The following is a 16,399-nucleotide window of genomic DNA, read 5'->3' as shown; positions in this document are numbered from 1 at the left end:
TATGTGTGTAAAGCACTTTAAACTTTGAAAGCACTGCTATAAATATTTGGTATTATCATATAATTATACTACCACATCTCAATTAAATGCACAACTGGGCATGCTTTAATCATGTAATTAAAGTGTCACCAGAAGTATTTCAAATGTAGGTACCCAGTCCATGCTGACCCTCCTCAGGTTTAGGATGTAAACCTGGAGCAAAATGAGGACTCTTGAAATAACTGGAGAACCACTTTCTGATCAGAATGAACGTCTCTGTCCTCAGTACAGAAATACACAACTACAAACAGTCGTGCTTCTTTCTCCTGTTTGTCTTGCATTTTGAGCACTTCTTGTGGGCCGTGCAAGGGCGAGCCTGCTTTTTATCTGTTTTTGACTTTACTGCCTTCCGTCATTAATATAATGCAACAAGAATGCCACTCATGATCTTGTCTCAGATTTACATCCTTCAGGGTTATGCTTTATCAATGCTTTGTACACTGTGCTCTGTGATGTATTGAAATAAATTAAAGCAATTAAAGGCTGAAGCATTCTATATTTCCTCTAGAGGGTAAAAAAAACATTAAGCCTCGAATAACAATCTATATGTTGCTATCTGATTATCAGGAAGATGGGAAGTAATGCTTCCTGCTCTTTTCTCTCCATTCTGAATAATAAGTTTGTTTACATCAGTGTTGAAAACTCAAGCAGTGTTCAGGCTTCAAAAAGTGAGCAATTTAAAAATAAGGTTTGGTATTGCTTTTTAATAGAACATTTTATAGTCTTCTGACTTAGAGTTTTAGGAAATGCAGTTACTTCTAAGCTTTTATCCACAAACATGAGAGCTATAAAACTGTGGAATTTTAGGGAGATGGGAGTCTTTTATTTGTTTTTAACTTTCCTAATGAATTCAGAAATTTAAAAAGAGAATCTTGATTTATTGGGTGGAGCAGCAACGTTATTAGATGGTATTCTTTTTACCATACCTTCCACTCCTACTTTCTTGCCTTCTCCCTCTGGTGCTCAAATTCTCACCTCTTCAGCCCTTTTTTTTTTCCTTGTCGGTCAAAAGCTCTCTGAGGAAAAGGATATAGTTTTTGTATATTCATACAGCACCTGCACAAGAGTCTATGTGAGGTTTCCATATACAATAGCAACTGAAATAATTAAACATCCGTCTGCACTTTCTGGTTCATTGGCACAATTTTACACTACAATGAACCTAAGATATTTTCCCGTGCAGGGTCGTCATGAATTCTTCCTATATCTTGTTAGAGTAGCCGTATGTACAGACCACAATCTGCACACGTACCAAAATGTGAATTTCCACCAGACTGATACCAGAAGACCAGAACGGTAAAAGCTCTCTGAGGGAGGAACTACCGCTGAGTGGTATACCTCTGTTGGTATGGCATTTGCTGACAGTAGAGCTCCAGTGAGGTTATCTAAGATACAACTATATAATGCATATGCATAAAATGGGATGTGCCATTACTGCAGTATGAAGCTATATCTGGAAATCATAACAAGACAAGCTCTTTCTTCCCTTTTTTTTTTAATTTCACTATAGGAAAAGTGTCTTTGATATATGAAGCATTTTATGAAATCATCTTTTTATCATATTAACTGCTAATTTGCACACCTAACATCAATTGCTGGTGCAATTAAATTGTGGATGCAAATGAGAATGTTTAGCTGTCTAATCACCTGACTGTGCCTATAAATCAGAGATAGTAATTGTGTGTGTAAATGCTCATTTCAGCCTGCAATTAATTTGGCCAAAATTGATAGGACAGAAAAAACACATGAGGCTGAAATTTGGCCCCCAGTGTGTAAAAAGAGAAAGTGTCTTCCTCCTCTGCCTCTTGTGTCTGGATTGGTAGAGCACTAACTAGACAAAGAGCAATGACTCCCCAATCCCCAATAACTCACTGCCAGTGTTTCAAACAATGAAGTGCAATGAAAGAGGAAATATTTCCGTAAGGGTTCATTAATCACGATGCATTTGCCATGCACAGCCACTCCACAGAGCAGGTAAAGAACCTTAGGGGACATTGCCTGGCACAGCGTGTCATTTTCATAATAGCAAAAGTTTTTTTTTGCACAAATGCTGTAGAACTGACGTTGCAGATGGCTTCATTGGCAGGGCTAGAGCCTCCTGGCACAGCCGTCTGCAGCCAAAGCTACTTTAGGTATTTATAGCAAGGGTTATGATAGCTCGCGAAAAGGATATTGAAGATGATGTCTGCCCAACTATGTATAATATTGACATGCATGCTCTTTGGAAGGATGCATGAGGGAGGGCAAAAAAAAAAAAAAAGCGGAAGGATATGTAAGTCTTACCTGTTTCTGTTGTGCTTCAGGACTGTAAAGTCAGTTTGAGGGGCAATTAAACCGATTGTGATTAGGAACTTGAAGGTCCAATGAACCCAGTTATCAGAACTGCACCAAAAAAAATGCTTTTCCACCTCTGTGGCTCCTTCTAGAGCCAGACATCGGGCCGTTTCCTGGATAATCTCACTGTACCTAGCTGTGAGGACACCAGAGACCCCCTGTCATCTCACCATGCTCTAACCCATCTAGATCTTCTCAGTGTTTTGCATGAGAAGTAAGTTTGGTTTCTTGATCACTGTTTCTCTGGGGTCTCACTTTGTGAGTGGTTTACCACTGTTTTGTTCCAGCATGGGACTTTGATAAAGTTCAAAACCGCCTGATATATTTTAAATTTATATTTTCCTTTTATGTTGCTATGATGTGAGTTGTCAAGAGAAATGCAGAGTCAGATCTGGCTTCTCAGCTATTTCTCTGTGCTACTCCCTGTTTTTGTTTGATGCATATTCCTGAGAAAAGCTGTTGCTTTCCAGTGATGTGTGCATCATCACTTTGGGTACAGGGACAGCAGCGATTCTTCACTGGGGCAACTTCTGCCTGCCAGAGTCCAAAAATGTTCCTATTGCCAGAAATTACAGGTGGAGTTACAGCTGAACTGGAGAAGGATGAGAGGCTGAATGTAGCCTATATACAAAGGTCCATCAGTTCACTGTGTTGTGCCAGTTATGAAAAGGATTTTAAGACAAGGGCTTGTGAGAAGGACGATAAAACACTGAAATGTTTTATCTTAATCAATTCAAACAGTTAATTTTGGAAGTGTTTAAAAATTACTACAGCTTTTCCTAGTTAGAAAATATAGTTTCACTTAAGAAAAAATGATGTGAAAATATATTTTAAAAATTGTAAGGAAATGCTTTCAGGATGAGGATGTGAGTGATATGGAAAGAGAAACAGAGAGATCCAGGTCAGTTAACCGCCCCAGAGGGCACTCTAGTAGGATGCACAGGCTACCAGAGCTGATGTGGTTTTAGTCCATTACTTCCATCGTCTTCTGGTTACGACTGTCAATAGCAGCAGCCTGTTGGACTTGTGGCTTCCGCTTCTACACTCTGCTGCTCCTGCAGGGGAACTATCGTAGTGAGTCATTTCTAATCACCAAGGGAACTCTCAGCTAGATCTCCTCTCCTCCAAAAATAGGAACTCACAGCTAGCTCTTCTCCCCTCCTAAAATAATCAGTCTGTGAGAAAAAGCACTTTATGTTTGGTAGTATCTGAAACATGTTAATAAATTCATTAGACCTCTGGAAAAGCAGGACAATGCCATACCAGGGCCCTGGGCTTGCAGTGCAGGTCATCTTCCAAGTCCACATGGGGCAACCCAGAAATGAGCTTCATTCTTTGCAGATTCTGAGCAGACGGCACTAGAAAATCAGCTATGTTTCCCCATTACTTGAACAGACTCTGAGATAGGGCCATATGATCAACTCATCTACCTTATATGTCAATTTAAAAAACTGTTTTAAGAGGAATAATATTTAACAAGTAAGACAATGCTAAGCTTTTCAAAGCAGTTTTAAGCAAGTGTATCTTCAGTTTACTCCCATCACATCAACTTTTAAAAATTGCAATACGATACTGCCTGTAAATAAATGTTCATTATATTGTAGTATGTTGAGAAAATGTGAGCTATTTCTGAGCAGCAGAATTGCCTATAAAATATCTTCCTACATTTTTATAACTTCTCTCTTTTATTTCTAGGTATTTCCATACTATATACTTGGGTATCCGGAGTCGACGGAGTGGAGAGAATGACAGATGGCGGTTTTATTGGAAAATGGTGTATGAGTATGCAGATGTGAGTATGCTGCATTTGCTAGCCACGTTTCTGGAAAGTGCACCACAGCTGGTCCTGCAGCTCTGTATTGTTGTACAGACTCGTACACTCCAGGCTCTCCAAGGTAGGGGTTCATTTAGTCTATTTCTTTTTTATCATTTTAGGAAGATGTAATTTCTATACATACATATTTATCCTTTCAAACTGCTGTGAGCATTGTACTCCTTGTATAAGAACAGATCTTGCCTGCTAGCTGCTATTAAGCTTTTAACAGTGACTCTGTCAAGAATGCCTGTGTTGTTGGGTTTTTTTAGCATTTGTTATTGGCCCTATGTTGTGGGTAGGATTTATAACATTTTGCTTTCTGCATATCCTTGTGATAGAAGAGCTTTTCTGATTATCCACTGGGCCAATGTGAAAACTGCATCAATCAAACTACTGGTCTTTTCTCTATGCTTCTTTCCGTGAATGTTCAAAACCCTCCAGACTCCAGCAATGACGTTCGTGTGGTATTTTGTAAAATAGAAAATGGCACAGCAGGAAACAGCTATTCTGTCGGTTCTCTAAAATAATACATAGCAGCTGCTGAGCACTGCAAGAATACTTATTCCTTCAAGCTCTCAGTTTCCCTCTTAGGTTGATGTTGCTATCATCAAGCTTGTTTAAAATGATAAATTCATGCATATGTCCTTCCAGAGATGTTCTCAGGCAGTGATGCAGGCCTGTTACCTATGAGAATACCCCATTCTCTACTTTTTTTTTTTTGATGCAACTTTAGCCTAGCTCGTAACTTTCCTTTCTTATTGCATCAGGTTTTTTTAGTGCAATGAGGTGGTGTTGTGGCTGCATGTGGGCAGGAACTATTGACAGGTGAGTGAGGACTTGAGATCCACAAGAAAGCAGAAATGTCACGAGGGAAGGAGAGAAGGAGGAAGGGAGGGAAAGAGGAAGAGAGGGAGAGAAGGAGAAAAGGAAGGAGAGAGTCATAGAAGGAAGGAAGGGAGGAAGGGATAGAAGGAGGAAGAGAGAAAGGAAGGAGGAAGAGAGGGAGGGAAAGCAGCATATTTACTCTTTGTTTTTAAGAAACAGTTCATGCACTTGCCACTGTACAGGATAAAAGCATGTGATAAAACCTTGCTCCAAGAAGCTCTCAATCTAGTTAGCTTATTATGTGCAGCATGCAGTGAGACTGATTAACTGCAAAAGAACTGGGCACAGGGTGGATAAATGTGTGAAGACCTTGATCCTGAGCAGTTTCCTGAGGATAAATCTGGGACTTTGCATTTACCTCCCCTTAGAACTGAAATGTAATAAGGGCTGTCCTGCTTCCCGTGTGTTTTGATTTTGTTTCTTTAGCTCAAAAACTCTATCACCTTGAGGGGAAAAGAAAGCCAAAGTTTCTGTTTTAATTAGTTAGTGCTCTGTACGGAGAAGGTTATCTAAGCGCTTCTTACAGCTGTTTCTCAAAGTGGTGATGTCCCACACTAAGCTGTCCAAACTATTATCATTCAGAAGAAGGCATTATCATTCAGGAAGCTTTGGCCCTCCAGAGAGAGGCTTAAGAGAGGAACAGAGCCAGAATACTGTGTGGTCAGCTATAATTTAGCTACCTTCATAAACTATTAATATAGAAGGACTCTTGCCCTCATTTTTGTGCAATAATAGATCTGCCTATGAGAAATGTGGCTGGTGAGGCACTAAGCCTGTGATGTACTCTGCAAATGATTGTTAATTAAAAGAAACCTGAAATGTTTCAATTTAGAAGGCAAAGATGGTTCCTGAAGCGTGCAATCAACTCTGTGAAATCTGTGTATCAGAAACCAGAAAGGGATAAAGCTATAATTATGCATTTCAGCAGAGAAGGCTGAAAACAGTTACTGATCCCCTCTTCCCCCATTTTCCTCCATCCTCCCAGGGGAAGAGGCCTCATTTAAAAAACTGGGAAAATTAAATAGTGATGTGACATTTTCTTAAATAGTGGTAAAATTATGTTCTCCTGATGAAAATTGATATGTGTTAGTACCTTGCCAACTGTGAAAATAGCTTTCTCTGTTCTCTGTACTTTTTAAATAAAAAAGTTAAAGATAATAAATTGTACTATAGGATGACTAGGATAACAGATTTACTGCAAGTCTGCATAGTTTCTCTCAGTGGTTTCACGCTACAGTTGGGTGTTTAAAAAGGCCTAGCCATAAGCTTCAATTAGCTGTCCACTCACTGAGCCTGTTATAGATTTCTAACATGGATCAATAAACATAGGTTCTAATTAATTTTCTTTGTTTGGCTTTTGCTATTGTTCTTTTAGTTCTCTGTCCATACAGGACAGAATTATCATGACAACTGAGTCCCAGCATTTCTGGTCCAGGCTCTTATCATGTCATTAATGACCACAAGAAAAACTGTTAAATGGTGCATTTATAAACTTGCATATTTTCCATTCCAAATACACCAAAATAGTATCACTCCAACAAAAGAATGCAGTCGGTGTGACTGTGGATTACTGGTTTTGTTATGAGAGTTACCAGGTGTGGATTATTCCTGCTTCTAGTCCCTAAGTGCTGCTCCAGGGAAAAAGTACATACAGGCATGTGCGCAGATACTTACCAAGATCAAGAGAAAGACTGTACGTACTTAAAGATAGCAATGTCTGCAAAACCCTCCCTCTGAGTTTTACATACGTACTAATTAAGGCCATTTCAAATGCCTAGAGGACACACCACAAGGATCATTTAGCACTAGCATTTGCCTGGGCCCAAGCAAGCCCCAAGCATGAGTTAAAAAAATGAAATGTAACCTTCTAGTAAGGTTTATCTGCCACTGTACAGGGACCGCTACAGCAAAACACTACTTACACAGGATGTCATAAACAGTCAGTATGGAGTGGTGGACCTCTTAAGCTTTGGTACCCTCGTATGGAGTTGTGGGCCTCTTAAACTTTGGTACCCAGAGAAATTTGAGTGTTGATGAAACAGTACGAAAATCTCGTGCTTATTATCTGCAAAGGTGATTTCTTTAAGATCTCACCAAAACTGATGGAAATTAGAGGCAATGATCTTCCTTATTCTGCCTATAGCCAGCAACCAGGTCCCTCCCAAAATGTAAGGGCTGAAAGAAGCTGTAGGGGAACTTCATTATGATCTTGGACTACCCAGAGCTGAGCTAGCCTCCTCTTACCCATTTTATGTGTAACCTCCACCTCTTCTACCCTGATGAGGCCCTTGTGTTTGCAGAAATATATCCCTCTCTAGAAGGCAGATGTGCCTTGAAAAAGAAGTAATTTCTCAATCTTTTCCTAGTGAGAGTCTGTCTCCCTTCCTTTTTCTTCATGTGCTCCATGGTGCAGCTCTCCCATGGCAATTTCTTGCAGCTCCAAAAAACTGTTACTTTTTCTTCTCTCCCTTAGTTACTCTGTAGAAAAATCATCTTCTAAGCAGCATCACGGTGGGATTCACTGTCTCCGCCAGTCCTACTTCAGGTGGGAACTGCAGGAGGAACGTAGCAGCCCTGCATGTCGGGGGAGAAGGGTTAGAAAGTCCATTTTGTTCTTCGTCACTGAAGCAACTGCTGCTGATCCTGCATGCATCTGTTTATACAAGAGTATATATGTGGACAGAAGTGTCTAAATGGTCTGCAAGGGAACTAGTTCAAATATTGGAAGCAGTCTAACTGCAATAGCCCAGGACAGGTTAATTGATCTCAGTTTTGATAACTAAAACTATTCATGGACCTGGGACTCTCACTTTGTATTTTCAGTTCTGCTCCAAGGGCTGGGCACCTAAGTCCTTTAGTGGATCTAGCTCCAAGTTAAAGAGAACTGGAATACAAAAGTTGAAAGTGCTCATATTTTGATTACCCAATGAATTTAGAAAGCTACACATAATAATGCCCTTAAGAATGCCTTTACCCTTCAAGCTACTCAGTAAAAAAGCATTAGTTTCACAGCCCGCTATAAGCTAACACTTCCACAATAAACTGTCATAGACTAACCATGATGTAGATTTGCTGACATGGCAAGATCATGGCAAGGCTTTCAGATCCTTTCTTGGTTAGGTTTCTGGACATCCAACATGAGGATCACCTCTCACTATATTTTTTCTACTGACTTGACATACCTTAGGACTGACAAAGTGATAGACACACTTGGAAGGGCACACTGGCTCGGGGGTTGCTTCTACGATCACCTTAAGCCAACCAAACTGCAGGCTGCCACTGAAAATCTCCGAGAGAATCACTAAAAGTCCTGGCCGGTACCTGACCCAAGCTGCATATTCCCATCACTTCCCTCGGGCCAGCACTGGCATTCATGTGGCTGCACATTGGGCCACCTGGACACTTCTCTTTGCCCTTTTGCTAGCTTGGCTGAATCCCAGTGGGATCCAGTCACACCCATGGTGATGCCAGAACTGAAAAGCGGGTGAAGATATGGTGTCAGGTTGGTAGGGAAGGTCAGGGCTGTCCCTTCCCATGGCCCCTCATTTGGGACTCACTCTCTCAGATCCCGTGGCCCTTTCCTTTTATTTCCTTGTATTTTCCACCATGCTATTTGATTTCAGAATGACTTCTTTCCTAAAATTAATAAAAGCAAGCAAACAAAGAAGCCTGCTGCTGATCTGACTGCAAGGAGAGTCCTATATGTTAGCATACAGCCTCTGTTATCTTACTCAAGGTCACGGTGCTCTAACTGTTTCTAGATGAGCAGATAGACAGGATTACTCCCTAGATTTCCCATAGGTTTCATTATTTATACTGTAGTAATTAACACATTGTTTAAATTATAAATTAGCTTCTCAGTACTATTTACTGCATATTATGCTGGCTAGTGGGCACCTGAAGTTTTTTTTCCCCATCAGTCCCTGGGGAGGGATGGTTCTATCTTCTCCATATAGTACAATTAATCAAAGTCTCTATCAAAGTTTAATCAAAGTCTAATCAAAGTTTATATCTTAAAAAAGTACAGTTCTTAATAGAGACTGACAGTAGTGCAGAAGCAAAATGAGAAATCTAGAACAATTTATAAATTCATCAAGTTTCACTGAAGTTACCAAATTTCAGTAGGACCCCTCGAGTCTATTGAAACTGTATTTTCAAGGAATATCACGGGTCAACCCTTTTCCCATTTTCTACTAACGCTGTTGGAAACGCCAGTGCTGTTCATATGCTGACACTGCAAGCAGTGAGCAGAAATTAACAGTGCCACAAGGGATTGCTCTCCAGTGCTTCCTCTTCAAACATATTGGTGTTCACACCTGAGCTGAACAAGTATTTCAAAGACTTGCTAGTAGTTTATGACTTGGTGAATAGGTCCTAACTTTATCTGGTAGAAGGAAATTATGTGTTAGCTAGTTCATTACAAATTCCTCTGGCAAAACTCACCCTCATGCATCAGGAATTAAAACTCTTTTCGTATCAACATAATGAATGAAAGCCATTTAAGTCTTTACAGCTTTTTGCAAGGATAGGGCTATGCTTTACACGGCTGTTCCTTTTTTGTGACCTTCACAGCAATTTTAGATTACACTGTAAAATGTTGTGTACATTTGAAGTACTCTTTAAATAAGGAAGTATTCTGATTTAAAATCCTATAGAATTCAGTGTATATTTGTATGGAAATAAGGTGCAGCGCTTGAGTCCTGGGCATGTTGCCATTGCTTTTCTCTGTGCTGTCAAGGTTCTGCACCATTGCAATCAAGCAGCAAGCCTTTCCAGAGAGAAAGAAAAGCAGAGCAAGCAGTATTCCCTGAATCTCCCTGCAACTTGGTAAAATAGATTTGCAGTGACAAAGATTAACAAATATGGCATACTGTGGAATAAATGTCATCTGCAATGGGTTAAATTGATCTACATGACCCTTTTGCAAGTCTTAAAATGCTATCTTGCACTCATCAGGATAAAACCATCATATTACCACATCCTTGTTTCTGATAGGGCAGGAGAGAACTTTCTGAAGGCAATTATATTATATTACCCATTCCATAATCTGATTAGAATCTTAAAACTGGATATATTCTTTGTCCCAGTATATCAGTTGGAAGAGTAATTCTCTGATTGATAGATTCTGCTGCCCTGCCTTTTTAATTTCATCAGCAGCCTGTCCCTGTATTATCTTGCAGTATCCCTGTTTTTACACCTGTTCCCTACGGAGATAAGGTTTACGTGATTATATAGTCCATCTGTGTCCTTCAGTCCTCACTTTTAACAACTTCAGAACCACTGGATTATTTCAATCAAATATGAAAGAGCAGCACACATCTCAAAGATGATTACATTTCTTTAAGTGTTGTAGAAAAAAAGCAGCCAAGTTAGAGGTGAAAAAAGACAGATTAGAGCCTCCACTAAGAGAAAGGCAGGCAAACTTCAGCTGTTATTCATTTGGTTCAGCACCAGCCACCAGCCAGTCCAAGCACACATAGCTCCAGACAAGCCATCACACTATTCCCATCACCCCTGCCCAGTAGGACTACTGTGATGGACAGAGGGAATTAGGGGATAAAAGACACAACAGATAAGCAAGTAAGTCATTCATCCTGCTACTCATTCTCATCTCATGAGAGGTTCCTCATTCTCTTGATCTTCATAGACTTTCTCTTCATCAGTTCCAATCTGAATTCATCTTTGTTGAATAAAGATTACCCAGACTGTACAGATTACGTTTCAGCAGTGCTTTCAAATTTCTAGAAGCAGTATCTCACTAGGTATTATCTAGGATTGTAATTCCCTTTGGACTCAAGCCTCTCATTGGTTAATCCTGGTTACTTCATGATGCTTCAAAACACTCAGGCTTTTCTGGTGTCATGTCACTCTGATGAGGTCTCAATTACTTCAAAATTTTTTATTAGCAATGAAATATGAGCAGTGAAATTTCATCTTATTCCTATTTTTCCAGCCTCCAAAGTACTCCTATCTTTTCCAGATATCACTGTCCTTTTAAACCAGGGCCACTGAACAAAATTGGTTCCAAGAGCAAGCAGTACTTAACAACTTTACTAGTAATGCTGCTCCAGCCTAAGAGCACTTCAACACAATCCTGCATCATCTTTCTTTAACTAATTTCTTTACCTGCCTTGGCTATCTTTTACTAATCCTCATCTTCTCAAGTTTTACCAGTGCCATTAGCATAGTAATCACTGTACTGAAAAAGTTTTGGCAGATTAGATCTACTACATTTATTTGTTGAGGAAAGCAGTTATAGAAGAAATATATCAAGTTAGTCTGTACTCTGTGGCTCTCTTGTGATCTACATTTTGCAAATACATGTTACTTTTCATCCTGTTCTGTGTTCATCCACAATTCATTCTACCTGCATTTTATCCTCATCTGCAATTATTTTTTCCTTTAAAAGCTGATCTAAAGCCTTATATTCTATTGAGGTGCACATTATAGGCCTGTTTTGGCCAGCTATTTGTATAATTCACCACATTTCCTATTTTTCAGTCATGTGATACCAGCTTTGAGTGGATAGAGTTATTTAAGATGCTTATTGCCACAAGTCAAATTTCTTGTGCCAGCTCTTTTGGGATCCTGGAAAAGAGATCTTCTAGTTCTACTAAGTGAAAACATTAACCTCAGAGTTTAACTTCCTATGATGAGGTAGATTTGTTTGCTGTTCTCATTTCCCATTAGCTGGTTCTGTCTTTGGTCCGTTGTTTCTATTGCACTTACTGAAAATTAAAACAAAGCTTCTATTTTTTTTGAAGCCATATCTTGATTATCTTCAATTTTCACCTTACTCCCCTGTTCCCACTGCACAGAAGCCTCTCCAGTTCTTTTCTTGTTCTTATTTACATTTCTAAACAACAACTTACTATTCACTTACGTTTATATGAAAAGGTCTAATTTCTCCTGACTTTTAGTAATACCCATTTTTTACATACCTCTTAACCTATGAGGCATAGTTTTTATTGCTGGTCATCCTTCTTCCATTTCTTGTATCTAGGCATTGTTTTTGAGGTGAGCTTGCATATAGCTAGCCTTGGAGGCCGTTTCCAGAAGTTTGTCTCTTTGCATGGTTTAAAAGTTCCAAAAGTTCTGTCATGGTTTGGCTTAAAGAAAATCTAAACTACCTCCACAGTGAAGTCCCTGAACAATTAAGTCTTGTTGCCCTCACTAGTTTCCTTAAATTTCTTATTGACAGATCTATTTTTGTTTATCTTTCCATTTTATTTAAATTGAACCGACATTCATGTGATCCAATGCTATTTTTTACAATTAGCTGTTCTAAAACATCCTCAGTACTTACTGTAAGTAAGTTCTGTCAGAAGCATCTCTGCTTTCTATCAGAAAATCTGCCAATTGTCACACTCCAAAACATCTAGTCTATCTTATTACTGGTAGCATTTGTTCTCCAGACTACATCTGAGAAATCAAAGTCTGCCCTAATGGGACAGTTCTCAGCAGAATTTCTCCCCATAATAATGATTTGAACAACTCTGTTCATATCCAGATTTAACTCTGGAAGTCTACAGCCGACTCTAACAACTACCCATTATCTTTCCCCAAAGTAATTTTGTATGCAAACAAAATCTATTTCATCAGAGATCCCTTACTCAATCTTCAGTCTGTCATTCCATTAACATACACCACTTTTGCCATGATTTCCATCTTTTCTGAATAACAACTTTGGTACCTGTATCACAGCAGTGATTATGAGTCCATGATGTCTCTGTAACCCTGTTACTCGCTCTGTTCTGTGTCCTGCATCCATGACTATATTTCTGCTGTTTTGTTGCCCACAACAAATTTCAACAATAATTCTCAGTTCTTGCATTAACCAATTCAGTTTTCCATGCATTAAACACTGTTCTTTCACTAACTTCATCACCTACCAGACCACAGCTCTCATCCATCAGTTATAACTTTTTTCACTTAACTTTTTTCACCTTTCTTCTTCCTCAGTACCTTGATGTAATTGATGTCTCCAAACCAACAGTTGAATTTTTGTTTCCAGATGTCCTATCCCTGTCTGTGCACATATCTGTAGATAAAATATATCAATACAACTTTATGTAAGAGAAAGACAATGTACACCATGTGATAGGTATTGTCATGGAGATAGGATGTTGGCAGAATGCGGAGTGGTGGTGTTGTTCCTCAGCATATCCATAACAATACCAGTATACAGGACCTCAACTGCTGAAAGTCAAAGAGAGAAGAAGTTAGTGAGAATTTTTCTTCTCTCTTTAAATACTTTAAAAAAATCATTTCTCTAGCAAAATCAGGAACAAGAGCAAAACGGTCTCCACATTTTTTTCCAAATAATAAGTACTGGCAGTGCTCTTTTTTACTGAATTTGTGCCTATATCATTGTCCCAGGGACTCTGTTTAGTTCATATTAAATGATTATGAAAAGACCACAGGATCACATAACACTATATTTTATCAATATCAGTGTGTGATACAATGGAGAAAATGCTTTTTGTGCAGCTTTGTCACACCTTACTCATTTTTTGCCACTCATTATATCATAGGGAAAATAATGAATATATTACGCAGGTCATTCTGAATGAAAGGCAATGAGGCTTCGTAACACCACCATGAAATTTGCACATGTCATTTTAACAGAAAAAAAAAAATCATTAAAAACAATATTAGGAAGATTTATTATATGATTTACTGCTACTCTTTTAATACTCTTCCTTCTGGCCAGTTACATATCCTATCTAAATTTGCAGGAATAGATGTCTCCAGTTAAGCTTCAAAATCCTGTTGAAAGGCTTCAATAAATCAGCTGATCTCCAAAGATTTAGTTGGGTGCCTTCTTTACTAAATCTTGAAAAATCTTCTCACATATTTAAATGTATGAGCCCAACTTTAGGCACGTATTTTGCAACACCTTAAAATATTATGCTAGTCTGAAAGGAAAGAAAGAATTTAAGATGTTTTAATAAACTTTTTTGTGCATATTAATATCATTTCAAGACTGGCTTTTCATAGCTTTTTCACATAGTTTGTTTCAACTATGTTTGTTTCACATAGTTTCAACTATGTGAAACATAGTTGTGCAAAGCTGAAATCTCACCTGTGAATGGTAAAACTCTCCTATTTCCAGCTTTTATAGATTGAGAGATATCATTTCTCAATTTGACACAGGATTATAGAATAATTTAGTAATAGTTTAGGAAAAAAAATTACTTTCAGGTCATCTTTTCAGGGTTTTAGTTTTAACAGTGGCTCCACAAAGCTGCTAAGGTATATGTAATAGTAGAGACAGCCCTAGAGACTAAAAAGTGCATTTAGTTTCTGTGAGCATGATATATTGCCTACACACTGAGTTTTATCTATTTGGGAATGTCAGAAAGTTAGGGGCATACACTTCTGCTTCTTTTATGTTATGCTAAAAGGACATTTTCCATGGAACCATTCCTGGTTTCGTGCTTTGGGTTACTATTTTTTCTATGACTTGTATTTTTGTTCATGAGTGAGGAAAAAGGTAAGGTATTCTTGGCACAGAGAAAGCTTATTTGCCTCAGTGAGAATTTTCAGTCGTGATTGTTTCTTACCCAAAGACTGCACAATACTGCAAAGTTCAGAGTCAATTTGAATTATTCGTCATGTATCAGCCCTTAAAGCTTCAGTCAAGGAGCTAATACAGGCATCCAGCTATACTCAGAATACTTAGATCTGAAATTTTGTGAGTCATTTTCTGTGTTGTTCCAAATTATTGCTTCCTATCTTGTACCTTTGGCCTATTTGCAAAATTGTTCTTATTGCCAAAATTTACCAAAAGAGTAATCCGTTTTGTTGATAGTGATTTTAACTGCCAATTCCAGGTCAAAAGGGGACTGCATGTGTTAAAATATATCTTGTGTGAAGTTCAGGCTTAGCTATATAACATATATAATAGAAATGGTAAAGTCACCTATGGAAATTAGTATCTATAAACTATTTTATAGGCTCTAGTGTTTTTCTCCAGCACATTCACTGGGTGACTATTGAACAGTGAATATAAAAATTTTCAGGCTTAGCTATATAACATATATAATAGAAATGGTAAAGTCACCTATGGAGATTAGTATCTATAAATTATTTTATAGGCACTAGTGTTTTTCTCCAGCACATTCACTGGGTGAATATTGAACAGTGAATATAAACAAGACCCACTGCGTTGCTGTTTTGTGCTCAGAGATCAGCCACTATCTGTGAATGTCCTGCGCAAAAGTGAGGCTCAAACTAAGCGTCCAGACTGGCACAGGAGCTAGTCCCTGTGGGAGCCTTCTCATAGGAGTCAGTGGAACTATGTCCATGAATAAGGACTACTTACTGGACTGGGGTTTTACAGAAACAGCGTTTTACAAAAAGACAGTCAATAGCTGTCTTTCAGGTTGGGCTTACAATTCCACCTAACCCAAAGGGGATAAAAACCTATTAAACATTTTATTAGTTTTTGGTTTCCCTAACTAAATTATAATGACAATAAGTTTCAAATACTGGGTTTCTGGATGTCATTTTTTCTGTAATGTGTCAATTAATAAAGTGGTAAACTATATTCTGTTCTCTCTCTATAATGAATACAATTTAAAAACATATCACTAATGAGTTTTTTTTTTTTTTTTACTACAGCAGAAGGGAGAATTTGTAGTTTCAGCTTTGATTGGGGCATTTAGCATATTGTTTGTGCATGAGTGGCCAGCGCGCTCTAGTGAGTTAAATAGCCTGGACAGGAAGAATCTCATGATAGGAGCCTAGTGCATCACTATTGATCTCAGTCCATTAAGTTTAATAGACATTGCGTCTGCATGCTCTTTACCACCCTGTGGACATTTCACAGTGCAGAGGAATCCTTTCATTCTCACATAATTGAGTCAAAAGCGTGAAATAAATCCTCTGAGGGAAGCTGCTGTCGTGTCCCCTGTGGAGGGGACAACCGAATGGCTCACGAAAAGCTTCCCAATTCCCTTCAGTTTTCAGTCTGTAAAGCTAAATGCGCTAACCCCAATCTGAGCTTGCTGTAATACGCTGGGCTAAAATCTGCGGTAGCTCGGGAGCTGCTCCGTGAGCTGTGCTGTCATTCCTGGCACAGGGGCAAGCAGGCGACGGGGAGTACCCCCTCCTTCAGTCATCTGCTGCCACCCCTGCGTCAAAGCCCTCCGAAAGCTTATGCAACCTCAGGCTGTTTTCAGATCTGAGCAAGCGCCTTTAGGGCTCTCATATTCTCTTTCCTATTCTGTAGAAAAATGCATTGAGTGGTTCATTGTGATTGGAAAGGTGGGACACGACAGATAGGGAAAGGCTGTTCATGCACAAGCTAGTTGAGTTTCA

At 38.8% G+C, this 16,399-nt stretch overlaps 1 protein-coding gene across 1 annotated transcript in view; it reads left to right on the top strand.

Moving 5' to 3' along the window:
* Positions 1-16,399, top strand: part of XKR4 (XK related 4) — a 241,639-nt gene that overhangs the window by 136,804 nt on the left and 88,436 nt on the right. Inside the window, exon 2 of the mRNA XM_068932704.1 lies at positions 4,069-4,268. Within this exon, the coding sequence (XP_068788805.1) occupies positions 4,069-4,268 (200 nt within the window). The remainder of the gene's footprint in view (positions 1-4,068; positions 4,269-16,399) is intronic.

Source organism: Struthio camelus, chromosome 2 (assembly GCF_040807025.1).
Source record: "Struthio camelus isolate bStrCam1 chromosome 2, bStrCam1.hap1, whole genome shotgun sequence".
Classification (NCBI taxonomy): Eukaryota; Metazoa; Chordata; class Aves; order Struthioniformes; family Struthionidae; genus Struthio; species Struthio camelus.
Note: the sequence above shows the minus strand (reverse complement) of the source record. Positions and strands in the feature narration are given on the sequence as shown.